The sequence below is a fragment of the Pavona decussata genome, unplaced genomic scaffold (genome assembly GCF_977016875.1).
Source record: "Pavona decussata unplaced genomic scaffold, jaPavDecu1.1 SCAFFOLD_64, whole genome shotgun sequence".
Lineage (NCBI taxonomy): Eukaryota > Metazoa > Cnidaria > Anthozoa > Scleractinia > Agariciidae > Pavona > Pavona decussata.
Genome location: NW_028145484.1, coordinates 6,621,103 through 6,634,243, shown reverse-complemented (window position 1 = coordinate 6,634,243; position 13,141 = coordinate 6,621,103). Strand labels below are relative to the sequence as shown.

At 35.3% G+C, this 13,141-nt stretch overlaps 1 protein-coding gene across 1 annotated transcript; it reads right to left on the bottom strand.

Moving 5' to 3' along the window:
* Window positions 1-3,344: 3,344 nt before the first annotated feature.
* On the bottom strand, window positions 3,345-13,132 carry LOC146478802 (kelch-like protein 28). Its single transcript, XM_085112431.1, has 4 exons — window positions 11,686-13,132; window positions 10,134-10,301; window positions 8,686-8,985; window positions 3,345-8,046 (listed from the first exon to the last, which is right to left on the bottom strand). The coding sequence occupies exons 1-4, from the start codon at window positions 12,665-12,667 to the stop codon at window positions 7,784-7,786; spliced, it is 1,713 nt and encodes a 570-aa protein (XP_084968557.1). The 5' UTR covers window positions 12,668-13,132; the 3' UTR covers window positions 3,345-7,783.
* Window positions 13,133-13,141: the final 9 nt, after the last annotated feature.

Below are 13,141 nucleotides of genomic sequence, written 5' to 3'. Positions count from 1 at the left end.
GTGGCCTAAGACTGTCAAACAAAGCACGATTCCTTCGCAAAGAACTCACCAATTTCCACCGTTTTACGTGTCGGGTGCTTCTTAGAAGTTATTCTTTCGATTTACCGCTTCAAAATGGTGAAATTTCCCTTTGAAAACGGCACACTTGAGTCCAGAACATGTTAAAACAATATGGCGCGACTTAATCCGTCTTTAATAAATATATCAAATAATGCATTGACGTCACACAGGTAGGGGTGAGTGGGTCCCCTCCCTCGCGATATAAGCGACAAGAATGGATTTTGATTGGCCTGCTGTTGTTGAAGACAATCAGAACAATACATCCCGAGTAGGAGAGGGGAGAGTTTAATGAATAAATTAATGTACCGATTTGTGACTACGAGGAAGAAAAAAAAAAAAAAAAAAAAAAAAAAGAAATCGACCCGTTTTTAGACACGGTATGCCCCTTCAGGGCATCCCGCGTAATGAGTTTGAGAATTATAATTCAAGGAATAGAGTAGAAAAGAATTTAAATTTTGCTGTCGATAGAATAGTCACACAGTGGAATTTTTATTCGTGAAAGTGTCACTTGTTATTCTCATTTGTCAGGTAAGATAATCATACTAATGCAGCTATCCATGGTTGTACTGTTCCAGAAAATGTATTCTCTGGTTTTGTTGTTTTAAAAGTGTCATAAATAATATATTGAGGATTGCATAGTATACTGATGTCACCATATTTATGTAATTTCAGACGTTTTTCACGTACACAACATAAAATATCCCATCCCTCTTTTTATACAACCTTGTATGATGTATTAGTATCACCTTGCAACTGCCTCAAAGAAGACTTGCCCATAATAACTGTCATAGTTTATTAATTTTTTGTGCCCATTTTTCTGCTGTCCCAAGCATTGAAGTGTGCCCACGAAACCTAAGTCAGCCTTATCAGCCTGCTAAGTTAAAAAATCCAGTGGAGAGGATAAAGTGGTAAGAGTATAGTACCAATCAACCAATCAATCAATCAATCAATCAATCAATCAATCAATTACCCATGTTGCATCTTATTAAAAACAAGCTCTTTCGAAATATGAGCACATGCATCTGAGAGCGTTAAGCACTACTAACTATACAAAGTGCGAATACATATCCTAGCCACAGAACTACTAACTATTGTGGAAGTAAATTAGTATAAATTAGGCCTTTAAATTTAAAACCTAAAATCATCTAAGAAACCATTTACATTAATTTTACACACCACTGTATAGGAAGTGTAAAATATGTATCATACTAAAGTGCAACAGTCCTAAGTCTACTTTTAGATAAATATTGTGAAAGGTTTGCCTGCTTAATTAAAATCAGTTGCAAGCTTTCTTCACAAGTGAGAAGCTTTGTATGTGAATGAATGTTTCACCCAGTTGTGATTGAACTTTGGCAGGTGAAGATTACTTCTGTAAGTAAGACATGCTACCTATCACTGTAAATAATAAACCATCTAGATGTGGGCAACTACAAATAAGCTATCTACTTCGATTTTACAAGTTCTGAAATTGTGCAAACTAGTTGGCTAAACTGAACTGTTAATAATTTAGAGAGTGGCCATTATACAGGAAATTTTTACATGTTAACATTCTCAGAATTTAACATTGTGTCAGGGAAATAATTTTACTTTGATACCATATTTACGAGAAGTTGTTATAAATTCTCTAAAATTGTGAAAATTTTAACTAATTTTCAAAAAAATTAGCATTCAGATATTAATGAAGATTCCATAAAAATTTCCTGTAAATTGTGTAATCATTTGTAAGTAGCCCTGAGGCTTTCTGTGTAATAACAAATTGATATTTTTTTGTCTATGAGCTTTTGATTTATATTATTTATTGAAAAACTGTCAATTATATCATTGTGAATCATTGTTGTCAATACTACAGTGGTTGGTAGCTTAAAATCCAGTGTTATAATTTCCAGTTTTCACCTTAAAGCACATAAGAAATAATTACTGGAAAATTGACTACTCAGAATAATATATAATTATGTTTTTTCAGTATGCATCAGATTTAAAAACTTAAGATAGTGCTTTTCGTCCATTAAAGACCATTAATAATATTATTTAGCCAGCATTAGTGATTATTTTAGTATTGTGTATAATTAATACGTATGGCATTGTGAACAGTGTTTCTTTGACCTTCAAAAATTAAAAAAAAAATTTTTGTGTGTGTATTTTGGGCAGCAGTGACTTGGGTTAGCTGTATCTGATTGGTTTAGATGTAGCTAATTTTCTACTTAGAAATAAAGTAGTTCTCTCGCCTCTTCCCTGCTATTCTCTGCCTCACTTCACTCTTTAGAGCAAGACCTGATTCTTGGGTTACCTGGTGGGCTTACAAAGTGTATTTGACTTATCTTTGAATCCTGTAGGGACTACTTGAACAGACAGGTCTGGAGCAATTTTTGAGAACTTGTGTAGAGCAGGATCCATTATTACAAAATGTATCTATAGATGCCATTTTTTTGCTTGTCTTTACCATCACATTTCTCCTCGTTTTAGAATTTCAATACAAGCCTTCATTTTTCTATATAATTTGCTGAACATTCCATGCAATTAGTTACAGCTCACACGCTGTCTTACATGCTTTTTTATGCATCATCGGCAAGAACAAGCCTGATTCTTTTAAAATGTATGTACATTTCCTGCATGCAAGGATATCCCAACCTTGTTCCCAGGGTCTCTCCTCTATCCTGTCCCTAGGAGCAAGAGAGGGACTCCAAGGGACAGGAAGAGGAGAGACCCTGGGAACTAGGTTGGGATATCCCAGCTAGCACATCAGAAAGGCCTATGAAGAAGATAAAACAAAATGCAAGGCTGATCGACAGTTGGAGATTTTGAATATTTGGTTTATAAATCTGCCTGGTATTTCAGTTTGACAAAACACACCTTCATAGGAGAGCTATGTAAATTACAACAATGGGAAGACCTGCTGGAAATATTAACAAACCTAACAAATTAAAAATTGACTAACCATGATGGCACAAATATAATAATAAAAACCCTGAATATACCTCATGGTGTTTTCATGCCATTATGGTATGTACCACAACATTAACCTCATGGCAGAGCTAACTAATATAGACTATATTTTTTTAGTATATGTATTCATAGCCACATGTCAAAACTGTGAATACTTTGAATAGAATTTGAAGTGCTGAAATGGGGATTCAAATAACATTGCAATGAATGTAAACAAAACATGGACAGCGCAAGAGTTACTGCAGTACTTTTTGTCGAGCTTTATAAAATTCTTCACAGTTTTCAGATTTGCAAAATACTTCTGACTAAAACAATAGTGTAAAAAAATGATAAAACAGACACGTCTGTAACAATCATTGTTTTATTGTTATTCAATTCTTTAAATTGCGGAATTGCAGCATGCAAATATACATTTCTTATTGTCCATAGTTTAGGCTAACTGAGTACACCAATAAAGCACCACAATGTTTTAATTCTCGTATAGAAAAACTTTTTCCATCACAGTAATTAGAATAACTATTAATGCACAATTTAAAACAAAGAGCACCCATAAAACAAATTAATTTAACACTGTAAGAATATCTAACAATATTATAAAGGGTGCAGAAGAATCTACCAGTACTGATTATCAGCAAAATTTGTGTCTCAAACTGATGGTCTGAATCTTGGTAAAAACTAATGGGGGCCAGAAGTCTTTCTTGTACTCTTTGTTCTTACTTAGTTCGTGTTTCTCTTACACTAGCTCTTGGCCACAATTATAAAACAAAAATTTTAAGGCCCCATCATTGCAGATTGATAGATTTTGTTTGAAGTTGTACTTAGTTCCATTTTCATGCAAGTCAAACGCAAATGCTAATTAAAAGTGCTACAGCAAAAAGACAAACTTGAAAAATGTGTCCATGCCAGAGCAGGAACAATAATTTATTGCTATGCTAACAAAGATAAGTGACAAAGTATGTCAGGTAAAACATAACTGGAAGACAATGGACTGTGATTGGATGTCAAGGAATACATTAGCCCTTGAGGCTTAAAAATAATTTTTTGATGTTGAAGTTCCCTCGGTGATCTCCATATTATTATTATTTTTTTTTTCTTGACATCCTTGGAAGAGTATGCTTTTAACATCAAAAGAACTTTCCTTAGTTCAGACTATATAAATGCTCACTGCAGTAATTATTCTGCTTTGTACTTATTTCCTGTGGTTTGCATGTTTACAACTAGACTGCACTGCAAACAATAATAAATTTTACATGTTGTGACCATTACTTTTCTTGCAAACTTTTCAGTCACAAACTCAAAACATTGATAAATTCCCCTTGGTGATCAATAATACCATCACACAGAATACTGGCTAGTTTGCCAGGAACATTGTAAATAACTGCAATTATTAAAAACTTAGGGGCCGTGGTATATATGTCAACCATTATACTATGCCCGAGAAATAGAAAAAATTGTGTTCCGATTGTTCTTACAAGGCGACATCAGCAAGATCTAGAAATATTTCTTGATTGTTTTTAATAAAACAATTATTCCACTCGTGCTTGTTGGATATGAGATGATTATAGCACATCCAATGCGCGCTCATGGAGTAATTGTTAATATTTACCACATGATGAAAATGATAGTGTTAGATCTCCTCCCAGTAATCTTAAAAGAATAACCAGATATAAAGCTACTGTGAAAATAATAATCAATGTTGTGGTTTTCAGAATTTGCAGACTAGTTTAAGGTGATTCCCGCTAAAAAGAGAAGTTGTGAAAATTTACTCAAACTTCCTGTGATTGGTCACTACTGTGTACTATTAATTAATTAATATTAATTATTATGAAATAAAAAAGATTGGTTACCACGCCTGCAAACAAGCTCAATCCACTCAATTTACCCCATAATGGCTTGCAATATTCGCTTCCAAAAAGTAGTTTATTTGATCAGTTATTGCAATATCTAGTGGTAACAGAAGTTACATAGATAAACTAGCATAACTTAGAAAAACGTAATACAGAATGTTATAGGCAAAATTGGCAACAAAAGGTGAATTTCTTGGCAGGGAAGCAAAATATGAAGCAGTACCGACCCAAAACCTTTCTTGCATGCAAATTCTCAGTATCACTATTTTATGCCCACAAGCTTGTATTTCTGGCAATGACTCATTTTCCTGTTCCCACCATGCTCGTTTAGGAGGAAATAGCCATTTCGTTATTGACTAGGCTCAGCAAATAGGAAAACAGACCATGTTTTCTATGCAAGCACGCTAAGGGAACGTTAATGATGCAACAAATTATTTGCAGTAAGAATGAGCAATGCAACACATTGGAATCACCTTAACTAGTTTTCCTTGTCTTAGATTCATAAAATAATGGAACTATAATCTGGAAGAAAGGAAAAAAATCACTCTGGTTTGAAAAATTAGATTTACTAAAAATTAATTTAAACCACAACAGCTAGAATAGCTCTAATACCACTTCACTTCTCATTCACATTTGCCTATACAAGGTGTACATCCAAATAAAAACAGTCAAATAATTTCGCAATGATTATTGAAGGGGTGCCTCGAAAATAGCCCAAAGTGACTTCTGATAAACTGCTTGATTCTCATTCCAAATTACCTTGTGTTTCCTTGTAAAAAGGGGGAGAATGTAATGTGAGATCAAGAGTCACTTTTAATAGAGCATTTTCCTGTGCACCTCTTCAATAAATTTTATTTAGATTTACTCATATTAAAGGAATTAACCATGACAATATTAAAGAACTTGTACAAAGATGGCAATGTTTTAAAAAAGATGTTGTGGACTAACAGTTTTGTTTTGTTGTTGTTGTCTTTGTTTTTTTTTGTTTTGTTTTTTTTTTTTTTTGGGGGGGGGGGGGGGGGAAACTTCTCTACTTTTTCTTTTTCTTTGTTTTCTGTAACCAAAATGTGTGGATCCAGAGCAAATTCATACTTCTCCCATGGAAGGTAACTGGAAATTCCAAGTGGTGAAAAGGGATCTCAAAAGCCCATTTTTTTTAAACGAAAAGTACATCTATAAAGCTAAATTGGAATTTCCAGAGGGGTGCATGTCCACACCATATAACCTTCTGCCCAGGGGGTGTACTCCCCAGGTGGTGTACTCCCAATTTCAAGTGACGGGGATGATCAAATTGGGGCAAACAAACCCCCCAAAAATCCCTGGTCAGGACCAAAAATTAACCCCCAAAAAATCCCATGCCAAATTTTCAAACCTTAAAAGTTTCCAGAAAGCATTAAATGATGTAACACAAAAAATAAAAACATTAGAAACTGCATCTTTGTGTTTGTTTATTCATCATACTATCTGAAGTTATCTTTTCCGCAACTGGTAGTCATGCTAACAGCACTCAAGACACCCACGAACATCTTCTGTTTCAACAATAACATCATGCAGAATGAAAACTCTAAACAAGACCACCACGGGCAAGAACATTACGAAAACAACCCTACTATTGTTTAATTGTATATTAACTGGTTATAATAATAATAATAATAATAATAATAATAATAATAATAATAATAATAATAATAATAATATTTATCCAGGGAGCCCACTCGCCTTGGCGGTTTTCAGTGGGGCCCTGCAAATTAAAAATAAAATAAAAAATAAAATTACCTAACAAATGATTTCACAAGATCAAACAAATTTAAAAATAGCTAAACAATCATCATTCGCAGACTTTTAAGCTTTGCCTTAAAAAGGGACAATAATTTGATGTTTTTAATGTCATTGTCTAAGTTGTTTCTATGAAACAGATGCAATGTAAAGCGTTAAATATTAAAACAGTCACAAAACAAGTTTGGTTGTACTTTATTTGCAGAACCATGCGGCTGGGATACTTTGGCACTACCACAAATCTTCAGATTGTTTTCAATACCCAAAAAAATTCCTACTTAACTCCAGCCACCCAAAAAAAAACTTGCCAAATTTTCCTACCCAAAAAAATCATTGAATCAAAAAATTCAACCCCAAAAAAATCCTTTGATCATCCCCGTCACTTGAAATCCGGAGTATCCCCCTGGGACCTTCCGTAGGATGGGTAAAGATATTTTCTGGGGCAACACAACCTTAGTCTGGAACAAAGTAATCAAAAATAATCTCAGACTGGTTTATATTTTTTTTACCTAAACAATTCAAACCATAACAGAGATAGGTGTACAAGAATGAGTACACTGCAACCCTGCTATGACAAATGCCTGCTAACACAAACTAAGTTTTCAGTGCCATTCAAACAATTTCTTACAGTATTGCAATAACTAGAAAGAAAAAACGATATTCTAATATAAGCAAAAACATGCATTTAAAGTTCAATTGCTAAAACTGTATACATGGTACTGTGAAAGTCAATGTTAAGACTAGGGAGAAGAAAGAACCTCATAATAATTATTATTGTGAGGTTAGGACTAGTCATCAGGTATCTGGACTGCATACGTCTTATACTTAGTTGTCAATCTAGTGCTAACTTGGGAGGAGATGATGAGACACTACAATTTATGTTTGGTGATCATTCCTTGTCATATAAATAATTGAAACTTCTCAAATTCAAGTCTAAGACTTTCAGACTAAATTCTATGACAATGAGAGAATCGCTTAGTAGCCACTGTCATGGGTTCCATCACAAAATATCCATACGAGAGATGAGAGATGACCATGAAAATATCAAGACTCTATGAAGTAGAGAACCACTTAAAAGACGAAACTGCATTTTCCATGAATTTTGACAAAACTTACGTGACACCTTAAGATTTTGAGACAGAAGGGTTGCAGTGTTATTATAGTGTGGCTATACCAAAACTACACCTGCTAGAGCACATACTCTTAACATTGTGCCAAGTGTTTGAATGAGGATCATAACACTGCACAAGACTCAGATATCCGGATCCATCATGTCCCCCAACGGAATAAAGAAACCCATTCAACACAGCGACACTAAGACCTGTCCTAGGGCGACTCATTGGTGCAACCATCGTCCACTCACTGGAGACTGGGTCAAACTGCTCAACACTCCGTAAATGAGACACACCATTGTGGCCACCTGATGAGTAAATTTTATGGCAAGATCATGAAAATATTGAAATAATTTCTGGCACTACTATCAATAATAACTGGCACCCATCAGAGCTTTGGCTGGTATTCTTTTACAACTGGCCTTAAAAGATGTTTAATATGATAAAACTGAAACGAATAATTCTTTGTGGTCTAATAAATTTATTGATTGATTTATTTACAACACACTAATCAAAACCAATATGATTCTTAGGACTTTAAGTCAATATAAGGGTTGAGTACCTTGACCTAACCACCATAAAACAGACCCAACTTATAAAATATTTGCTAACCAGTTAAACATGTGTTTGAGACATAACAAATAAAAAGAAAAGAAACAAGAAACAAGAGAGGAAATCTAACAACTACATATGTAGCAGTTACAGTTCCATTAGGCAGCTGACACTTAATGCTGCAATAAGGTTTGTAAGTAGACATTATCATGATCAAATAACCTCTTGAGGCGGACAAAAAACAAGTTGTTAAGTTAAAGAGAATTTATTCAGTCCTGTGGTCAGTTATGGGTGCAAAACCTTGGTGACCAAGAGTGCAAGGAGTGAGACTCATAAGTGTCATGCTTTGACACATGTTATAACTAGAGACAATGTAACAGTAGAAAACTTCTCACCAACTACATACAGACAACCATTCAAAACGCCAACACCAAAGTTGATCCTGTATGTGCTCATTGCAGGCATCATTTCCCAGGAGTTTGTTGTTGGATCATACCGTTCTACAGTTCTCAAATAAGATGGCCCGTAGCCTCCCAAAGCATAAATATATCCATCACACACTGCTGTAGCAAAGCAACTTCGACTGTAATGCATCGGTGCAACATGGCTCCACTGTTTTGTGTGTCTGTTGTAGCATTCCACAGTGTTGAGATATGAGTTACCATCATAGCCACCCAGAGAATACAAGAATCCATCTAATGAAATAAGAATAATAAAATCTTAGTTCACTTACCACTTCCCATATTTCTGAGGTCCATGCTGACCCCTTTAGAGATTTTATAGGGACTTTTTTATGAAAGGGGTCTAAGATATCTCAACTCCGCATACAGAAAATAATTACACATTACACACTGCTGTAACAAAACATCTTTGACTGTAAAATACATCAGTGCAACATGGCTCCACTGTTCCGTGTGTCGGTTAACTTGTTTATTAACGCTGCCTTAGGTCTTGCCTCTTAAGTAGCTTTTGTACTTCTGCTTGATTATGCTATGTTATTTGCTCTATTTAAGTCAACTAGGCTATTATTATAATTATTATGATTATTATAGCATTTTTTAAAGTTTAATGATTAATTTTTATCTTAACTGTATATTATTGCCTCTGAAAATCCATTTTGGGGAAGTGGTATGTATGTATGTATGTATGTATATATGTATGTATGAATGACTGCACCAATAACATACGGACTCTGAACTTCAACCCCAATTAACGATTTGTGTTTTACTGCTGTCAATCATAATTACAGTGACAACCGGTTGACTGGAAAAAAATTAAGAAACCAACAAAGTGGAATGAAATCCGCCAGTCAAAGTTCATGAATATGACCTTTTGACCCCACTGAGCCAAATGTTTTTGTTTTCTTAGAGGTCCTCTGTAGTGATTGACGGCAATGAAAAGCGTAATGGTCGTTTGAATCTTGAACTTCAGAGTCCACCTTATTGAAAGGCGAAGTAATGATAAATTGGTACTTTCTATAAATTGTTTTGATAGCAGATTAAATTTGTAATGTAATTTGTTGGGTGTATAGTACAAAACAAATTCAAATATAACAATGTTTGCAAAAGGTATTAAATTGTCAAATCTCTTAAGTTTGTAATAGGCATGTTGGATTGGTGGCATTTGTGTACCTTGTGTGATGCACTAAAACAACTTTTATGTTCCAATTTATTGTTATATGCACGAATTCCACAATGCTGCATTCTAGAATAACCCTGAAAAACAATGTTTCGCTGTGGGATTGAATGGGTTAAACCAGAAATATCTAGCTACTGATCAGCAAGACTAAGTATGAACCACCTATTAACAAGATTCCTATGAGACAACAAAACATGACTCCTACCTAATGGCTGTACTGTGTGGTTACTGCGACATTGGTTCATGGGGGTAACTCTTGCCCATTGGCCAGTTTCAGGGTCAAAGCATTCACTTCCATTATCACAATATCTGAAAGGGGCTCCACTGTGCACTCCAACACCACAAACAAGGCCACCGACTGCATAAAGTTTACCTACATGAAACAACAATTCTCGATAAAAACAACTTTTCAATAAAAGTACCAAATAACATTTATACTGCACCAAATCCACTAACTACCAGCCACATGTGTTGCTTTACAAACACTAAAAAGTCAAAGCAATAGCTTTTATAAAGGGAAAAGTTAAAAGCTAACAGTAGCTTTAAAAATCTTTCAATTATCAGGGAGTCACCAAAGGGGAAGCCCCACAGAAATTTGGTGTCATTTGAAAAACCCAAAGCATTTTTCTTTTAAGCTTTATTGAAACTAAAAAATAGTTATAGAACCATCACTGAGTGTGTTTGGCCATAGATGGATTGGGTAGAAATGGATTGCAGCTTGGGAAAAGTTAGGCTAACTTTTTTTTAAACTTCTCAAATGTTTGTATCCAAATTGCACTTGAACAGATCACAGACCCTGTGATACTTCCCCATTAATCAGCTCAGTAGAAGAGTACTTCAAGTCTTTATACCATCTAAGCAAAACCAGTTCCCTGCTCATTTTTAATAAAAAAGTATTTTAAAAGATAATTGTTGCACACACAAGGAAATTACATTTTAAAGAAAGTTTATGATGTGATTGTTGTGGTGGTCTTTGACTTTTGCAAACAAATCAATTAATTCTTTACACCTGCATTATTGTACAAACCTTTGCGAATTATAACATATAAATATTTTATACATCATTTTGCTCATCACTTCTAAAAAGCAGTCCATGACCATGAACAATTACCCTTCACACCAAAAACCTGTGTGGTAGTTGATTTTTTCATCAAAGAAGGCTATCATAGATAAACCAACCAACTTCAGGAGCTTTTCAATATTATCAACGAAATGAAATACAACAATCTTATCTATTGTTACGTTAATCACTTCCTTTTGTGCTCAGTCGTTTTATGGAATATTCATATAATAGTAATAAACAATGGTTGTTGATATATCGACAAAGAGCCCCAACTAAATGAGCAGAGCCACATTGGAGGTAAAAACAATAAAATCATTTTCCTTTGAGAAAAGAAAATGTTATGCAAATATTTTTTATTGTTCTGTACCTCCAACATGGCTGCTGTTTTTGTACTTTTAGTTTCAATTAACAAGCTGGATTAGTACTGCTAAAGCTAAAAACCCGTGATTTTTCATCTTTACCTTTCACCAAGGAATAATTGATCATTGGGCACAGACAAGAATGAAGAAAAATAGCACGACATAGCAAACAATCAACACTACTGCTGATCAAATCATCGATCGACAGTATACAAAGTTAAGTCGTTGATTAGTACCAATGCCAAAGGACAATAAAAACAAATTCTTAACATGACTGTACTAATAACTCTATTGTTGATTGTTAAAGATACATGAAAATTTATGCTAACATTTACCGTCTAAAACCGAAGCCCCAAACTCGAATCTTCTGAGGTTCATACTGGAAACTTCAACCCATTTGTCTCTTTCGGGTTCGTAATATTCCACACTACTCAAAGTTGCGAACAGGCCATTTTTGCCTCCAAGAGCAAAGATCCTTTTAGGAGCACGCCGAGGTCTCACTGCTTTTTCACAAGGGACGCATTTTGCTTGAAGAAATCTGTATTTTAAGGCTTCGTTTAATAACATTTGGCTTGTCCTATCCGCGCGAATAAGTTCATTTGTATCATAGCTGAGCGTGAGAAAACGAACTGTTAACAAAGGTAGGCGAACGTACTTAAGGAGTTTTCCAAGAAGCGTAATTCGTTCTGATAGCTTGTGTTTAATCCATGAAATCAGCGCTTCAAACACAACTTGTTCTGAGACAACATTCAAGTTGTCATCTCGGAGCAGTTCAACCAGCTGGGAGACAGGTAAAAGCAAGAATTCCTCGTGTTGAATAACCTCCTGAAAGTGATCTTGAATGTATTTCCTCGATTTCTTCTGCAAGCTCTGGCACGAGTAAGCCTCAGCGAACTTATTGATTCCTAAACAGTTGCTGGAATGGAGCTGTTGGCTGAGAAAATGGCAGCAGATTTCCTTGACCCTGCTTAACTGCAGCATGTTAGCAGCTGGCAGCAAAAGCTGTACATTTTCTTGAGTAACGTGAGCTTTCCCTGTGTAAGCAAAATCGACAAGGATATGAAGGGCGCTTTCGTCTACCTCCTTCAAATGTATGACCTGCTTTTGACTCTCGAGAAGTTTTCCTGTAAACATAGCGTTAAAGTAGGGACTGCAAGCAGACAGGACAACACGGTGGGCTGAAACCCTGTTCTCCCCAGCGCACAGTTCGACATCGCATAACTCGCGCCTCTGTCGAAGTTGATTCAAACCTTTAAGTAGCTGATTCGAATGTACGACTTCTAAGGTTCCTGGATTAGACTCTGATTCGTTCACCATCGTATCACACTCCCACTTACTCTAAAACCAGTGAACCACAAGGAAACTCAAACCAAAACAAGCGCTCCCTTTGCTCCCTCCATGAAGCCTCATCAACCGGCTCAGTTCCCGTCAGCGGTTGGCCGTGGGGAGCATGCAAAGAAACATTTTCTTTGGTGGACAGATGGTTTTGTTCGATTATTGTGAAAAAGGTGAATCGTTTTTGGCAGTTTTTTTTTTAACTATATACGAAAATCTCTGCTATATTTTCAGCTCACTGTAGTATCATTTAGCCTGGACGGGTATTGCGTTTGGGTTAGTTTAGATGGAAGCGGGCAAAATTTTCTGGTTAAAAATTTATTCCATAAAGTTATATTTAGACTAAGATTTGCTAAAAATAAACACTATTATTTTCAAGAAGTCACGGAAAAGGGACTGCTGAGCAACAAATGGGAAATATGCCGATATTTTGCTGTCTTAATCTTAGGTAAGTCA

Bases quoted from the DNA above. Each gene is read 5' to 3' on its own strand.
- LOC146478802 (XM_085112431.1), bottom strand. From the start codon at position 12,667: ATGGTGAACGAATCAGAGTCTAATCCAGGAACCTTAGAAGTCGTACAT. The intron at 10,302-11,685 runs GTAAATGTTAGC...TGTTTCATGTAG, and splicing joins TGGGGCTTCGGTTTTAGACG to GTAAACTTTATGCAGTCGGT. The intron at 8,986-10,133 runs GTAGGAGTCATG...TTATTTCATTAG, and splicing joins CCACACAGTACAGCCATTAG to ATGGATTCTTGTATTCTCTG.